The sequence below is a fragment of the Trichoderma reesei genome (genome assembly GCF_000167675.1).
Source record: "Trichoderma reesei QM6a unplaced genomic scaffold TRIREscaffold_16, whole genome shotgun sequence".
Lineage (NCBI taxonomy): Eukaryota > Fungi > Ascomycota > Sordariomycetes > Hypocreales > Hypocreaceae > Trichoderma > Trichoderma reesei.
The window spans coordinates 733,226-745,741 of NW_006711163.1; the positions used below are offsets into that span (position 1 = coordinate 733,226).

At 54.5% G+C, this 12,516-nt stretch overlaps 3 protein-coding genes across 3 annotated transcripts; 2 read left to right on the forward strand and 1 right to left on the reverse strand.

Moving 5' to 3' along the window:
• Positions 1 to 221: 221 nt before the first annotated feature.
• TRIREDRAFT_65646 (glycosyltransferase family 32) lies at positions 222 to 1,408 on the forward strand (the record flags this gene model as incomplete). Its single annotated transcript, XM_006967206.1, has 2 exons — positions 222 to 1,254; positions 1,320 to 1,408. 2 exons carry the CDS (start codon positions 222 to 224, stop codon positions 1,406 to 1,408), a joined length of 1,122 nt encoding a protein of 373 aa, XP_006967268.1.
• Positions 1,409 to 4,468: 3,060 nt separating this feature from the next.
• TRIREDRAFT_65292 (uncharacterized protein) lies at positions 4,469 to 6,520 on the forward strand (the record flags this gene model as incomplete). The annotated part of the gene is made up of 2 exons (XM_006967207.1): positions 4,469 to 4,597; positions 4,772 to 6,520. The coding sequence occupies 2 exons, from the start codon at positions 4,469 to 4,471 to the stop codon at positions 6,518 to 6,520; spliced, it is 1,878 nt and encodes a 625-aa protein (XP_006967269.1).
• Positions 6,521 to 7,695: 1,175 nt separating this feature from the next.
• TRIREDRAFT_109652 (uncharacterized protein) lies at positions 7,696 to 9,484 on the reverse strand (the record flags this gene model as incomplete). The annotated part of the gene is made up of 4 exons (XM_006967295.1): positions 7,696 to 8,304; positions 8,396 to 8,683; positions 8,750 to 9,063; positions 9,268 to 9,484. The coding sequence occupies 4 exons, from the start codon at positions 9,482 to 9,484 to the stop codon at positions 7,696 to 7,698; spliced, it is 1,428 nt and encodes a 475-aa protein (XP_006967357.1).
• Positions 9,485 to 12,516: the final 3,032 nt, after the last annotated feature.

Here is a 12,516-nt window from a genome sequence, read left to right on the forward strand (position 1 = left end):
TCATATCTCGTCATCTTGCTTGGCCGTCACATTGTGATTGTGAGCTGGCCGTAGCTTAATTCTGACTTTTTCTTCCTCCCCGGCTCATCTTCGTCAGCTGCGGTATCGACAATCCTCGACACCGATTCACCTCTTCCGGGTTACGAAGCAAGGGGAACGACGAAGAACAAGACATCAAGAGGAAACGGGACAAGCAGAAAGAGGCAGACAAGGAGCCCAGCATGTTGAATCCACGCCGCGCCCTCATTGCGGCGGCGTTCATCCTGACAGTCTTCTTCCTCATTTCACGATCGCACAACTCCGAATCGGCCTCGACGTCCGAACCCAAGGATGCCGAAGCAGAAGCCTTGTCCGCGGCCAATGCCCAGCAGCGCGCGGCTCCTCCGCCGCCTCCGCAAAAGCCCATGATTGACATGTCGGGCATGTCAACGTACGACAAGCTCGCCTACGCGTACGAGTACGACATCGAGTCCAAGTTCCCCGCCTACATCTGGCAGACGTGGAGGAAGACGCCGAGCGAGGGCGATTTCGAGTTCCGCGAGCAGGAGGCGTCGTGGTCGATTGAGCACCCGGGCTTCATCCACGAGGTCATCACCGACTCCGTGGCCGACACGCTGCTGCAGCTGCTGTACGGGAGCATCCCCGAGGTGCTGGAGGCGTACCACGCGCTGCCGCTGCCGGTGCTCAAGGCCGACCTGTTCCGCTACCTGATCCTCTACGCGCGCGGCGGCATCTACTCGGACATTGACACGTACGCCATCAGGAGCGCGCTGGAATGGATCCCGCCGCAGATCCCCAAGGAGACGGTCGGCTTGGTGATTGGCATCGAGGCCGACCCGGACCGACCCGACTGGGCCGACTGGTACAGCCGCCGCATCCAGTTCTGCCAGTGGACCATCCAGAGCAAGCCGGGCCACCCGGTGCTGCGCGACATCATCAGCCGCATCACCAACCAGACGCTGGAGATGAAGAAGAGCGGCAAGCTGTCGGCCTTTCAGGGCAACCGCGTGGTCGACCTCACAGGGCCCGCCGTGTGGACCGACACCATCATGGACTACTTCAACGACGAGCGCTACTTTGACATGGAGAACAGCAAGGGCAGGATTGACTACCGCAACTTTACGGGCATGGAGACGAGCAAGCGCGTTGGCGACGTGGTGGTGCTGCCCATTACGAGCTTTTCGCCCGGCGTTGGCCAGATGGGAGCCAAGGATTATGACGATCCAATGGCGTTTGTGAAGCATGACTTTGAGGGTAAGCGGCAAATGCAGAGACGCGCAAGGGAAACAATGAATGAATGCTAACCGAATTGTCTCAAGGCACATGGAAGCCCGAAAGCGAACGACACATTGGCGAGATTGTCCAGGAGCTGGGTGAAGGCCAAGGAGAGGCTCCGAAAGAGCAGTGAATCAGAACCCAAGGAACAGACGATTAGGAAAAGAAAAAACAAAGACGAAAACGCGAATCAAGAAATGCCTCGAAAAAACGAAAAACCTACAATAATCTTATGACCGAGTCAAGGAGACGTCATGACCGCAGTCAGGAGACGTTCCACTCGACTCCTCCCCTGCATCTGTATATTCTTTCTCACCCAACCCGTTTCTTCTCCTTCTTTCAAGCGGACGGCGGTGGGCTGGGATTCCACATCGCTGCGCCTTATTTCCCTGGGAACAGCATTCTTATCCCGTATTTCTTCTGATGCGCTTCGCGTATGGAAACGGGCGTCACGGCTATCTATACCTTTGATTCGGTAATAGCGGCAAGGGACGGAAGCGGATGTTTTTTTTTTTTCTTTCTTTTATTCTCTCCTGTGTAAGCATTCATCAGCATCGGGACAAAGTTTTAGACCATTCTGTATGTTTTCTTTTTCTTTTTCTTTCTTCTTTTGCATTTCCTGTCGTACGCGGGAGGACGGGGAGGATTAGATTGCCGGACGGAGTCTTGTTGTTTCGTATGGTCGACTGACCATTTGTCGGCGTCACCAATCGATCGGCATCGAAGCAATTCCATGGTACATGCCTAATGATATAGCCGTTGGGGCTCCCACTGTAGGCTCACGTAACGTAAAAGCCGAGGTCAGTTTACAAGACAAGGAAAAACCAAGGACACTTTTGATTGCACAAAACAGCCGCGAATGAAGGTAAAGACTGCTTGTATCGATAGCCGGGAAAGAGCCTCGTTATAATCGACATATTACTAGTGATAGACCTCGGACGATGAACAAGGGGGTTTTCTTGCTTGAAGAGATACTACTATGTACTACTACTACTAGGTAGGTAGTAGTATTGAGTGCAGTCCGTGGTGTGGATCTGATCTGGATTCGATTGGACAGGACAGGACCGGACAGGACAGGACAGGATAGGATAGGATAGGATAGTACCATCTGATTTGCAATTGTTGGATAATAATGCCGACAGGCGCATACATTCGGCAGACGGAAAGGCTGGCGTGGCGGACGGCTCAAGGCATGGAATGCGATGGGACATTTGGCCGGGCGGGAGGCGGATAGCGGACGGCGGACGGACGACTTGCCCTCCGTCACGATTCCAGTTGCAGCGCAGCCTCGCCTCCTCTCACCACGACAAAGCCTTGGAGCCATGTCTGGATACACCTACGCGAAGCGTCGGTTATCATCCAGTGATATCCGATGCTGCCAAGCCAGATCACGGCCCGCTCAGCTTGGTGTAATTACGGATTCATACACTGCACTACATCTTTCTTGATACAACAGAGTCAAAAGAGACGGACAGCAAAAAAAAAAAAAAAAAAAAAAAAAAAAAAAAAAAAAAAAAAAAAAAAAATCGTACCGATAGTAATAATACTGCGTACTATCATGGGCAGCACCTTGTCCGCCGCCCCTTGCAGCCCGAAACCCGGACCGCTTTCCTGTCCCGCTTTCCACAGGCCTCTTTTTGTCCACCGGGTCCGGCGGGGGCCTTTTTCTTTCCTGTAGAGGAGCATAATATTTTGAATAGTAGTAGCAGGACAAATAACAACAACACGGATCGGAGACGGGCTACTGGCTAGCTACCCAGGTAGTAGGCCGGCAAAATTTCTCCAGAATTTTCCTTTTGGGGGAAATACGAATCTTAAGGTATTTGGGAGGGAGGGAGGAGGGGGGAAATGGCTTGATTCTGCTGACCTCATTCATAGGTACCTCTTTTTGTATGTAACTTTTGGGGTGTGGCAGCGAGTGGGGAAAAGAGAACAGGTGAAGGGACTGGAATGGTTTGGATGCAGACAGCTGCTTTGTGATGGGATGGGACGCCGCAAAGTGGCTTGAGAAAAGGGTCGGGTGGAAGCGAAACAGCTCAATCACTGGGCGTGGAATGCGCTCTGGGCACTCTACCTATTCATGTCTGTAGTATCGTACTGTACATGCTTCAGACGGAGGAGCTGAGAAACTACGAGCAGTTGCAATTGGACGACAAACCAACGTGTGGCTCTTTGTCGGTCCTTGCTACTACCTACTAGCAACTAGGTAGTACCTGGTAGGCTGATTTTTTGGCAAGTGGAACAGGTCGAAAAGCCAAGGGACTACTATGTGAAGCACGACGGTCCGAGGTCTTAGTGTGTGGGGATACAAAGTTGGGACAATGAGCGGCCATGGAGAAGCCGAAAGCTCCTTTGTCCGCTTCCGCCAGCCTTTCGGCATTATCTTTTGGTTTCTTTCTATCTGGGGAAAGGGAACCACAGGGACAGACTGGGGAAGGAGGCTAGGAGGAGAGAGGGGGGGCCTTTTGTGTTGGTTCTACTATAGATGATGCTATTACTAGTAGCTGGATCTGTAGTGTCATCGTGCTACATAGTAACTAGATGGGGGAGGGGGAAGATGTATATATAAAGAGCTGAAGGTGAGGGCAGGTGATGTGCGCAGCCTGTGTGTCTGTGTGCGTGTCTGTGTGAGTGTTGATGTAATCTTGTCTTGGTCCTTGTTGCTTGCTCTTGCCTTGGACAAGGATCGATCTGGATTGGTTGGTTCGGGGCAATAGAAAAAGGGAAAGAGAGAAACAGAAGCAAGTGGCATCATCACTTCTCGCCTCTCTTTCTCTCTCTCTCTCTCTCTCTCTCTCCCTCTTCTCTCTTTATTTTTACTGCTTGTCCTCCCTTGCTCCGAATCTCTCAGCACAGCACACCTCGCACCACATCGACGACGACGACGACGACGACTCACGCCCTCCCTTGCAGCTGGAGCACAACCGCAAAGTGGATGGCCCTCTGGACTTGAGTCAAACGTGGCTCAACCTCCTTATTCCTCTCTCCCCATACACCTCATCAAAGCTCCATTTTCATCCATTTTTCTTCTTCCTCTTCTTCTTCTTCCTCCTCCTCCTCCTCTTCTGTCTTGTAGCGATTCTGTTCTTGCTTGCTTCGTTTTCGGTCAACGACCACCACAATGTACACCCGGGCGTGCACAAGGCCGCTAGGCCGTACAAGGCCTGCAGTGCGAGTCGCCGCACGGAGAGCCATGGGCGCCGCGGCAGCAGCAACAGCAACAGCCAGAGTCCCCGTTGACGAGGGCTTCCTGCATCACCAGAAGTGGCAGCCGAGGGCATCGGGGACCGAGGGCCTGAGTATACGGACAGGGCCGACAGAGGTGAGTTTTGAAGGGAATCAAGAGAGAGGAAAAAAGGGCAAAAAGTGATGGACAGGCGAGGAGAGAGAGAGAGCGGGAGACGGAGACTTACACAGCTCGCCCGCTCACTCATTTCCCATCCCATCACGACTCACCTCACCACAAAGCATCAACACACGGCTAACGCTTCTTCAGCCCGCCCTCTTCACAGGCACCATCCCCGACCACTTCGCCTCCGTCGTCTCCCTCCACGGCGACCGTCCCGCCGTCATCGCCCGCGCGCCAACCCCCTCGGCCCGCGAGTCATCCCTGACCTACCACGGCCTCGACCTCGTCTCCAACCGGCTCGCCTCGTCCCTTGCCTCCCTCGGCGTCCGCAAGGGCGACCGCGTCGCCGTGTCCCTCGGCAATGGCGCCGAGTTCGCCGCCCTGACCTACGCCCTCTTCAAGCTCGGCGCCGTCCTCGTTCCGCTCAACCCCAGCTTCAACGCCCACCAGGTCCAGGCCGCGCTCGCCCACCTCGGCGCAGAGGTCCTCATCATCGGCGCCGTCACCGACCTCGCCTATCGCCCGGGCAAGGGCCGCAGCAACCGCGCGCTGCTTGAGACCGTCGTCGGTGACCTCCACCGCAGCGCTATCCAGAGCGAGGCTGTACCCACGCTGCGCCGCGTCGTCGTGCTGGACAACCGCGCGAACCACCCAGGCGTCGACTTCCCGCTCGAGGACCTGCCGGCCCTGAGCCCTTACAATGACCTCCTCCAGGGTTCAGACCGCGCTGTCGTCCCCGACGCACCACTAGATCCGTCAGACACCATCAACATCCAGTTCACGTCCGGCACGACGTCGATGCCCAAGGCGGCGCAGCTGTCGCACACGTCCATTCTCAACAACGGTGCCTTCATCGCCGACCGCATGGGCCTCGCGCCCTCGGACCGCATCGTCGTCCCGCCGCCGCTCTTCCACTGCTTCGGCTCCGTGCTGGGCTACATGGCAACGGCCACGACCGGCGCCGCCATCCTCTTCCCGTCGCCGGCCTTCGACCCCGTCGCCACCATCCGCATGGCCTCCGAGCACGAAGCAACGGGGCTCTACGGCGTCAGCACCATGCTCGTCTCCGTCTTTGAGGCCCTCGACGCCGGCGGCCTGCCCGTGCCGCAGCACCTGCGCAAGGGCATCGTCGCCGGCAGCAGCGTGCCCGAGGCCCTGATGCGTACCATCTTTGCCCGCCTCGGCCTGGAGGACCTGGTCATCTGCTACGGCATGACGGAGACGGCGCCCGTCAGCTGCATGACCCGGCCGTCGGATCCCTTTGCCCAGCGCACCGCCTCCGTGGGCACGCCCATGCCGCACACGACGGTCAAGATTGTCGACCCCTGCGACCCCTCGCGCATCGTGCCTATCGGCGAGCGCGGCGAGCTGGCCGCCTCAGGCTACCTTGTCATGAAGGGCTACTATGGCGACCCGGAGCGCACCGCCCAGGTCCGGCGCCACGAGGCCGACGGCCGCACATGGCTTTACTCGGGCGACGAGGCCCAGATGGACGCCAACGGCTTCGTCCAGATCACGGGGCGCATCAAGGATCTCATTATCCGCGGCGGCGAGAACATCCACCCGCTCGAGGTCGAGAACTGCCTCTTCCAGCTGCCCGGCGTCCAGGAGGTGTCCGTTGCCGGCGTCCCCGACGACAGGCTGGGCGAGGCCGTCGCTGCCTTTATCATTCCGCGGGCGGGCTGGACGACGGGCGATTCCGAGAGTGAGGGCGACGAGGCGGCGAAGCGGTTGACCAAGGAGAGGGTGCGCAACTGGGTGCGGACAAAGCTGTCGAGCCACCTGGTTCCAAAGTACATCTTTTGGGTAGACGACTATCCCAAGACGGCGAGCGGCAAGATTCAGAAATTCAAGTTGCAGGAGATGGCTAAGAAGCAGCTTGCAGAAGGGTTATGAGTTGCGCATATCAGATGAGGACGATAAGGGGGCGAATGAGGGGAAAAGAAAAACGACTATAAGAAATAAGACACAGATAATGAAGCACCAACAAGTGCTGACACCTTACCACCATGAACGCGGAGCAAGTTATTTTATGCATTTACTGAGATGTTTCTTTGTTTTGGTATACTTGGTCTTGCGTTGTCAATTGTTTCTTTTGGGGTTTTGGTTACATTGGCATTGGTTTGGGATGGATGCTGCCACTGAGCTTATCCTTACGCAGTCCGGATGGTGTGTAGGGTGCATCAGTGTGGGATGTGGGATATAACAAGGATATTGATTCTATATAACCGACCAACAGCATGACTGCCATCTATCTTTTGTCTGCAGAGTGTTTTCTTGACTGTGAATGCAGTGCATCTATGGCTTGAATGATGTAGTCGACAAACGGCGTTTTCATCAGACAATCAGTAACAATGATGATCTATAATGCCGCGTCAGACAACAAAGCTGAAGTTTAACAAAGATGAGTCCATCACGATAGTATAAGACAATGGGTATCTCACAAACGAGAAAAAAAGAAACACAGCATCTCAGAAGAACGAGGAGGAAAGAAAGATAAGGATAGAAAAGGAAAGAAAGTCATGATGATCCCGCGTTTAAATCAGACAAACTCAAATCTATCGAGTTCTATAGAGCTTCCCCCAGCCATCATCACACTCTTTGTGCCCTCCTCGTGTCAGCCTTTTTTTGGGGGGTTGTGTGTGTGTCGCAGCATATGGTATGGTATCAATCAATCAATCAAGCAAACGAACAAACAATCTTTCTGGCTTCGTTCCGCTTTGCCCCAACCTGGAGCTCCCTTTTCCCTCGGTTTGCCGCCGTCCTTTTGCAGTCGGGCGAAAAAGAAAAAAAATAAAAAATAAGAAACAGTATACCCCGTACTTCAAACAAGGTTTTTGTTTTCAACAAGGCAGAAGAAGATGCCTTTCCCCCCTTTTGCCTATATATCATGGTGAGAAAAAAATAAGGGGGGGTCACAAAGGACATCTCATAAATCTCCATAACGCCAATTGTCCCGACATGAAAAGAAGACAAAACAAATGTGAAGCACCCCCCTTCCATCCGTCTGGCCCATAGTCCTCCTTTTTTTTTCTTGACTTTCCTTTACTTGTGTTCCATGCCTTGGTATCTTATTCCACCTGCTTCTCGCAGCCGATGCGGCCGAGGAGCTCCTTGCGATCGCTGTGTCCCGGGAGACTGACACCACTGGCGGAAGCCTGCTTCTTAAGCCCGTTGCGTCGCTCCCAGCTCTTGAGGTCCAGCTCTTCCACGCCCACCTCCTGCTCCAGCGGCTGCACCTCTTCGTAGATGAGCTCCTCCTCGTCCTCTCCCTCCTCACCCTCGTCATCGCTTCGGGTATCCTCTGCGCCGTCTCCGCGGAGAACCTTGATGGCAACGCGGACGATCATGCAGAACCAGAAAATCGTAATGCCCTGCAGCAGGAGGAGGGGCGTGAGGAAAGCCCACTTGACCGTCTCGTTGTAGCACACGCGACCCGTCGAGTTGAAGAAGGGCTCAATCAGGTACGTGAAGCCCGAGGGGGCTTCAAAGGGGCCCTGCAGCGACGAATTCGGTCCGGCGAAGCATCCGTTGGGCATGATCTCGGGGGTGTGGGCGTAGATGGACCAGCAGACGGCCAGGTAGAAGACGTGACGCGCGATGAACCAGGTCACCATGAAGAGGCCAAAGGTCACGTCGCACAGCGTGGAGAAGCCGCAGTACTTGAGACATTTGGCAAGCTGCAAAGTCGGTCAGCCACCTCACTGCCACCAGAGCATCGGGTGCAATTTCAGCTGTCTCGGGGAGGAAAAAAAAGAAAAAAAAACTTACCGGAAGAAACAGGTCCACCACATCCATAATCACCAGGATAAACATGCCGACTCGGGTGTGGTGGTAGCAGTAGCACGAGGAAATCAGCGCCGTCGTGATGAGATGGTGGCTGAACATCTGCCAGTGGTCCTTTCGACGGTCCTCAATGTTGATGACCACAATCTGCTGCAGCCAAAACGCCCACTGGGCAAGCATGTACCACTTCATTAAGCCACCCATCTCCCGGTTCGGCCAGTCCGTCCACAGCTCCCTCAGGTTCAAGTACGCGGGCGAGTTGTAGTACAGATACTAGAGAGATCAGTCAATTTTTCGCGTCCCCTGGATTGCCGCGTCTTGTTTCAAGAAGCCACGTACCACTCCCGTAGGCCAGAAGACGGCGTAGTAGACCAGAAGCCAGGCTTGCTCGCTGAACCGCGTCACGTCCTTTCGCTTGCTGATTCCATTGAGGCGGCCCACCGGCGCCAGAATATACTCCATCGTACCGGCTCGGAGCCCCGTGAAGAGGACGATGAAAAAGGCAATCAAGTAGGCATCGTCGAATCCGGTGGCATATTTGCCCGTCTTGCCGTTATAGTAGGACAGATGGAAGAACTTGGTCGTGTACTCCCTGGCTTTGGGGATGCATGCGTGGGACAGGAAGAGAAGAGCGAGCAGGTTGAGAGACAAGCCTAATTCCGGTGACAACCGTCCCCGACAAGTCAGCGATTGTCCCATGATGCGATTGCTCGAGGGGCGTCTCTGTCGCATCTTGCACATATCGCGACGGGCAAGTACTCTGCAAAGCACAAGCGAGCCGCGCAGCTTCGTCGACAGGAGGGGGCCCCAAGACATTGAACAGAACAGAAAACAAGGGAGATGCGCAGCCAACGTACCGACCTGGTTCTCGACGAACCAACGAGCGAGGGGTTTCCACAGCCCTTCGTCCTTGCGCCTCAGCCGACGCACGAGCACGACGTTGCCATTGCTGCCAGAGGCCTGGAGATACAGCGACCCGTTTGGCGCGCCGTTGGCCGGTCTGCTGGAGCTCTGGGGAGCCATGGAGGAGCCGATGGCCTTCCTTTCGCTCGCCAGGCCGTGCGAGTCGCCCATGGTGTCGAGAGGCGCGGGGACAAAGAGGCGGGCGATGGGGTGAGCGAGCACTCAGGACTGCGCAAGGACGGGAATGTCAGAGGGAGCGAGTCTGCGCAGGAGAGCCCAGAGTTGCCAGCGTCCAGCAACAAAGGAGGTGGAAAGAATCAGTAGCAGCGCCCAGCAGTGATAGTACCCTGGTGCTGCTAGCTGGAGGTAAGGTAAAGGTAAGGTAGGTAGTCAGAATTGCTAGTAATTGGCAGAAGTCGCAGCCAGAGGGTGTGGTGGGGGGTGGTGGGATGTCTCACTATCGCCGGTGATTGGGCGCTTTTTCTGTCTTGCTCGACCTCTTGTCCGTGTCAATTTTCCCTAAAATCTGTCTTGGTTCTCACACCTTTTGCGCCAAACTGCGGAGTGGCGCCCCCAAGCTGTTGATTAGCTCCTATCGAGAAAAAAAAAAATAGGAGCTCGAACAGAGGGGAGGGGGGACAAAAAAGAGGAAGAAAATAGTAGGGCTCTGCCAAGCTTCCCTGGTCAATTGCTTGCAGATGCGATGGAAGCCCACTCTGGAGGCCTTTTTTAGGCTGGGGAGGGGAGAGAGGAGCGTTTAAAGACCGCAATGGACGCTCGGCAAGCAGACACAAGGACCGGGACCGGGGACGGGAGAGGGAGAAGAAAGGGTAAAGACATGGAGCGCAGGCGGGAAAAAAGGACAGATAGGCGGTGGAGGGTCCAGATCAGAGGGATCAGCGCTTCAGATGCTGCTGCTCGACTCGAACATGCGACTCAGGCGGCGTGCTAAACCGCAGCAGCTCGTACAGAGGTACCGTCTACGGCCGCAACAGACATGAACAGCCATGGCCGAGAGGTAGTCTGTACTGCGCCAGCCTGTCTTGCTGTTTGCCGGCACCGCAACCCGCACACCAATTGGAAGGGGTAGTAGTAGTATTACATGATGCATGATGGCCCTACATGTAGTACATACATAGATACAAGATGCCTGAGATGCTTGGGAGCCCACCGTCACAACGCATCAATATTGGCTGTAGTAGTATCCGTACGTATGTATGTGCATGCGGCAGCAGCGTCTACGGAATATGAGCAGTCAGCACCTGAGCCTGCGCTGCTGTCCCCCGCGCATATCGACCAGAAATTGGTCAAATTTCAGGTGTCTTTGGACCCCTGGGGAGATACCTATCTACCTACCTACATATATGTAAAGTACCTACTAGAAATGTAATAGCAGCCCATGATGGTGCTACTTGGACTATTACCGTATCCTCTGCCGTCTCAAGACCTGGCACAAACGACGGCTTCTTCAGTCTCACACTCTGGCACAATTAATACAACAATACCACATGTTACCGACGGAGCATGCATGTACATCCACTTCATCGCAAAGTACTCAATCCAACATCGTTATTCTCTGCTCGCTCGCAGGCGGTGAGGAGCCGCCCTGTGCCATCCAATTCAAACAACGCTTCTTCCCAGTGCAAGCTGCATCTCCCCAGCTGGGAGTCCTGACAGTGTGCGTCGACGCGCATCCATCACCTCGCCCCGCTAGCACCAATCCGCCACAGGGCACCTTGCGCTACCCGCTAGCGGTCTAGCAGCCTGCAACGGCGTGCTGAGGCGCTCGCTTGGGCCCCAAAAGGCCCCTGGACTCAACAAAAGCGAATGCCTGAGACCCCCGCGCCTGATTGGCTCCCGAGATTAACCTCAACCTGGCGCGGCTACGCGGGTGGGCACCAATGGGAGCTGCTGCAATTCCGCTCTGAAACTCCCCTCTTTTGGACAGTGTCAAAAGGGGAAAACGGAGTTGGTGATTCTATAACTTGGCCGACTGGTGATAGTATCAATTCGAGCAAATCTTAGCTCCGTGTGCTGCGTGCTTGTGTCGCCACTCCAAAGACTGTGCCTTCCAAAGAGATACGTGGGTGTCACAGCATTGTCGGATAATATTACTTGCGCGACATCCAATGTGTGTCGCTCTGGCCAACAAGACACGTGGGCCGGGTATAGGCTGCAGGATCCGGGCGACGACGGATCCTTGTTTGCTGTTGGCCTAAGCCGAGCCCAAGATGCCAGAACGGTAGCACAATAGGTAATGTTATAGCTGCACTTTGTTCTTTGGAGTCGTATCTGTGAAGGCGATGAAACGAGTCAACGACGATAAATCGGCTTGACTGAGGCTCTCACAACGCTGCTGAGTCTTGAGCTTCTGGAACATTTGGCTGCAGACGCACTCTCATGAGCAAATGGAACGATATACCCGATTCTCTGTAAGACAGACGGGACTGACAACAGATCAATCGATTTCAGCCTGGTAGATATCTAGGCTATTCCAAGGACATCCAGGGAGATGCTTTCTGGGTTTACCTATGTTCCATCAAAGCCAAGACTGCGACACGTCGTGCTCGTCCTATCTAACCCCCCTGATCTCCTTGTGTATCATTTAGTAGACGTTTGTTCATCATACCGTCTACACAGAGCAAACGACTCTGGACATTTTGTAGGTACTTGACTATGTAGAAACCTAATCTCAGCCCAGCAACCCAGATCGAGTGGGGTGTGTCAACCGTGGCGTCATCAGCAGTAGTGGACCCTACATCTACCTCAAAGTCGTGCTTCTTCGACATAATTCCTATCACGCGCTTCAAGATGAGAAACAGTGGCCTAATCATTATAATGATAGCGAATGTAGTATGAATGACAACATCTATCTGCTCGGACAAAGAGACAATACACATCTGCTACAATTGCGTATCAGTCGATGGCATCAGTCAACCGTCAAAGAGCCATGTAACCTTACCACCTGATCATTCTTCTTCGACCTACCCCAGCTGTCAAAAAAAGAAGCTGCAGGGGGGTTGCAAACAGAATCAATCACGCGTATAATAATACTACTCATCGCCGCACCTTGCGCAGCCATTTCTGTCGCTCCAAAAAGTTCTAGGCCCCGACTATTCGAGTCAAGCCAAGCTTGGCAAGGCAGAAACTGTTCTCTCTTCTTCTTTCTGTGGCTTCTCCTCCAGCTCTCCTCAAAGTTACTC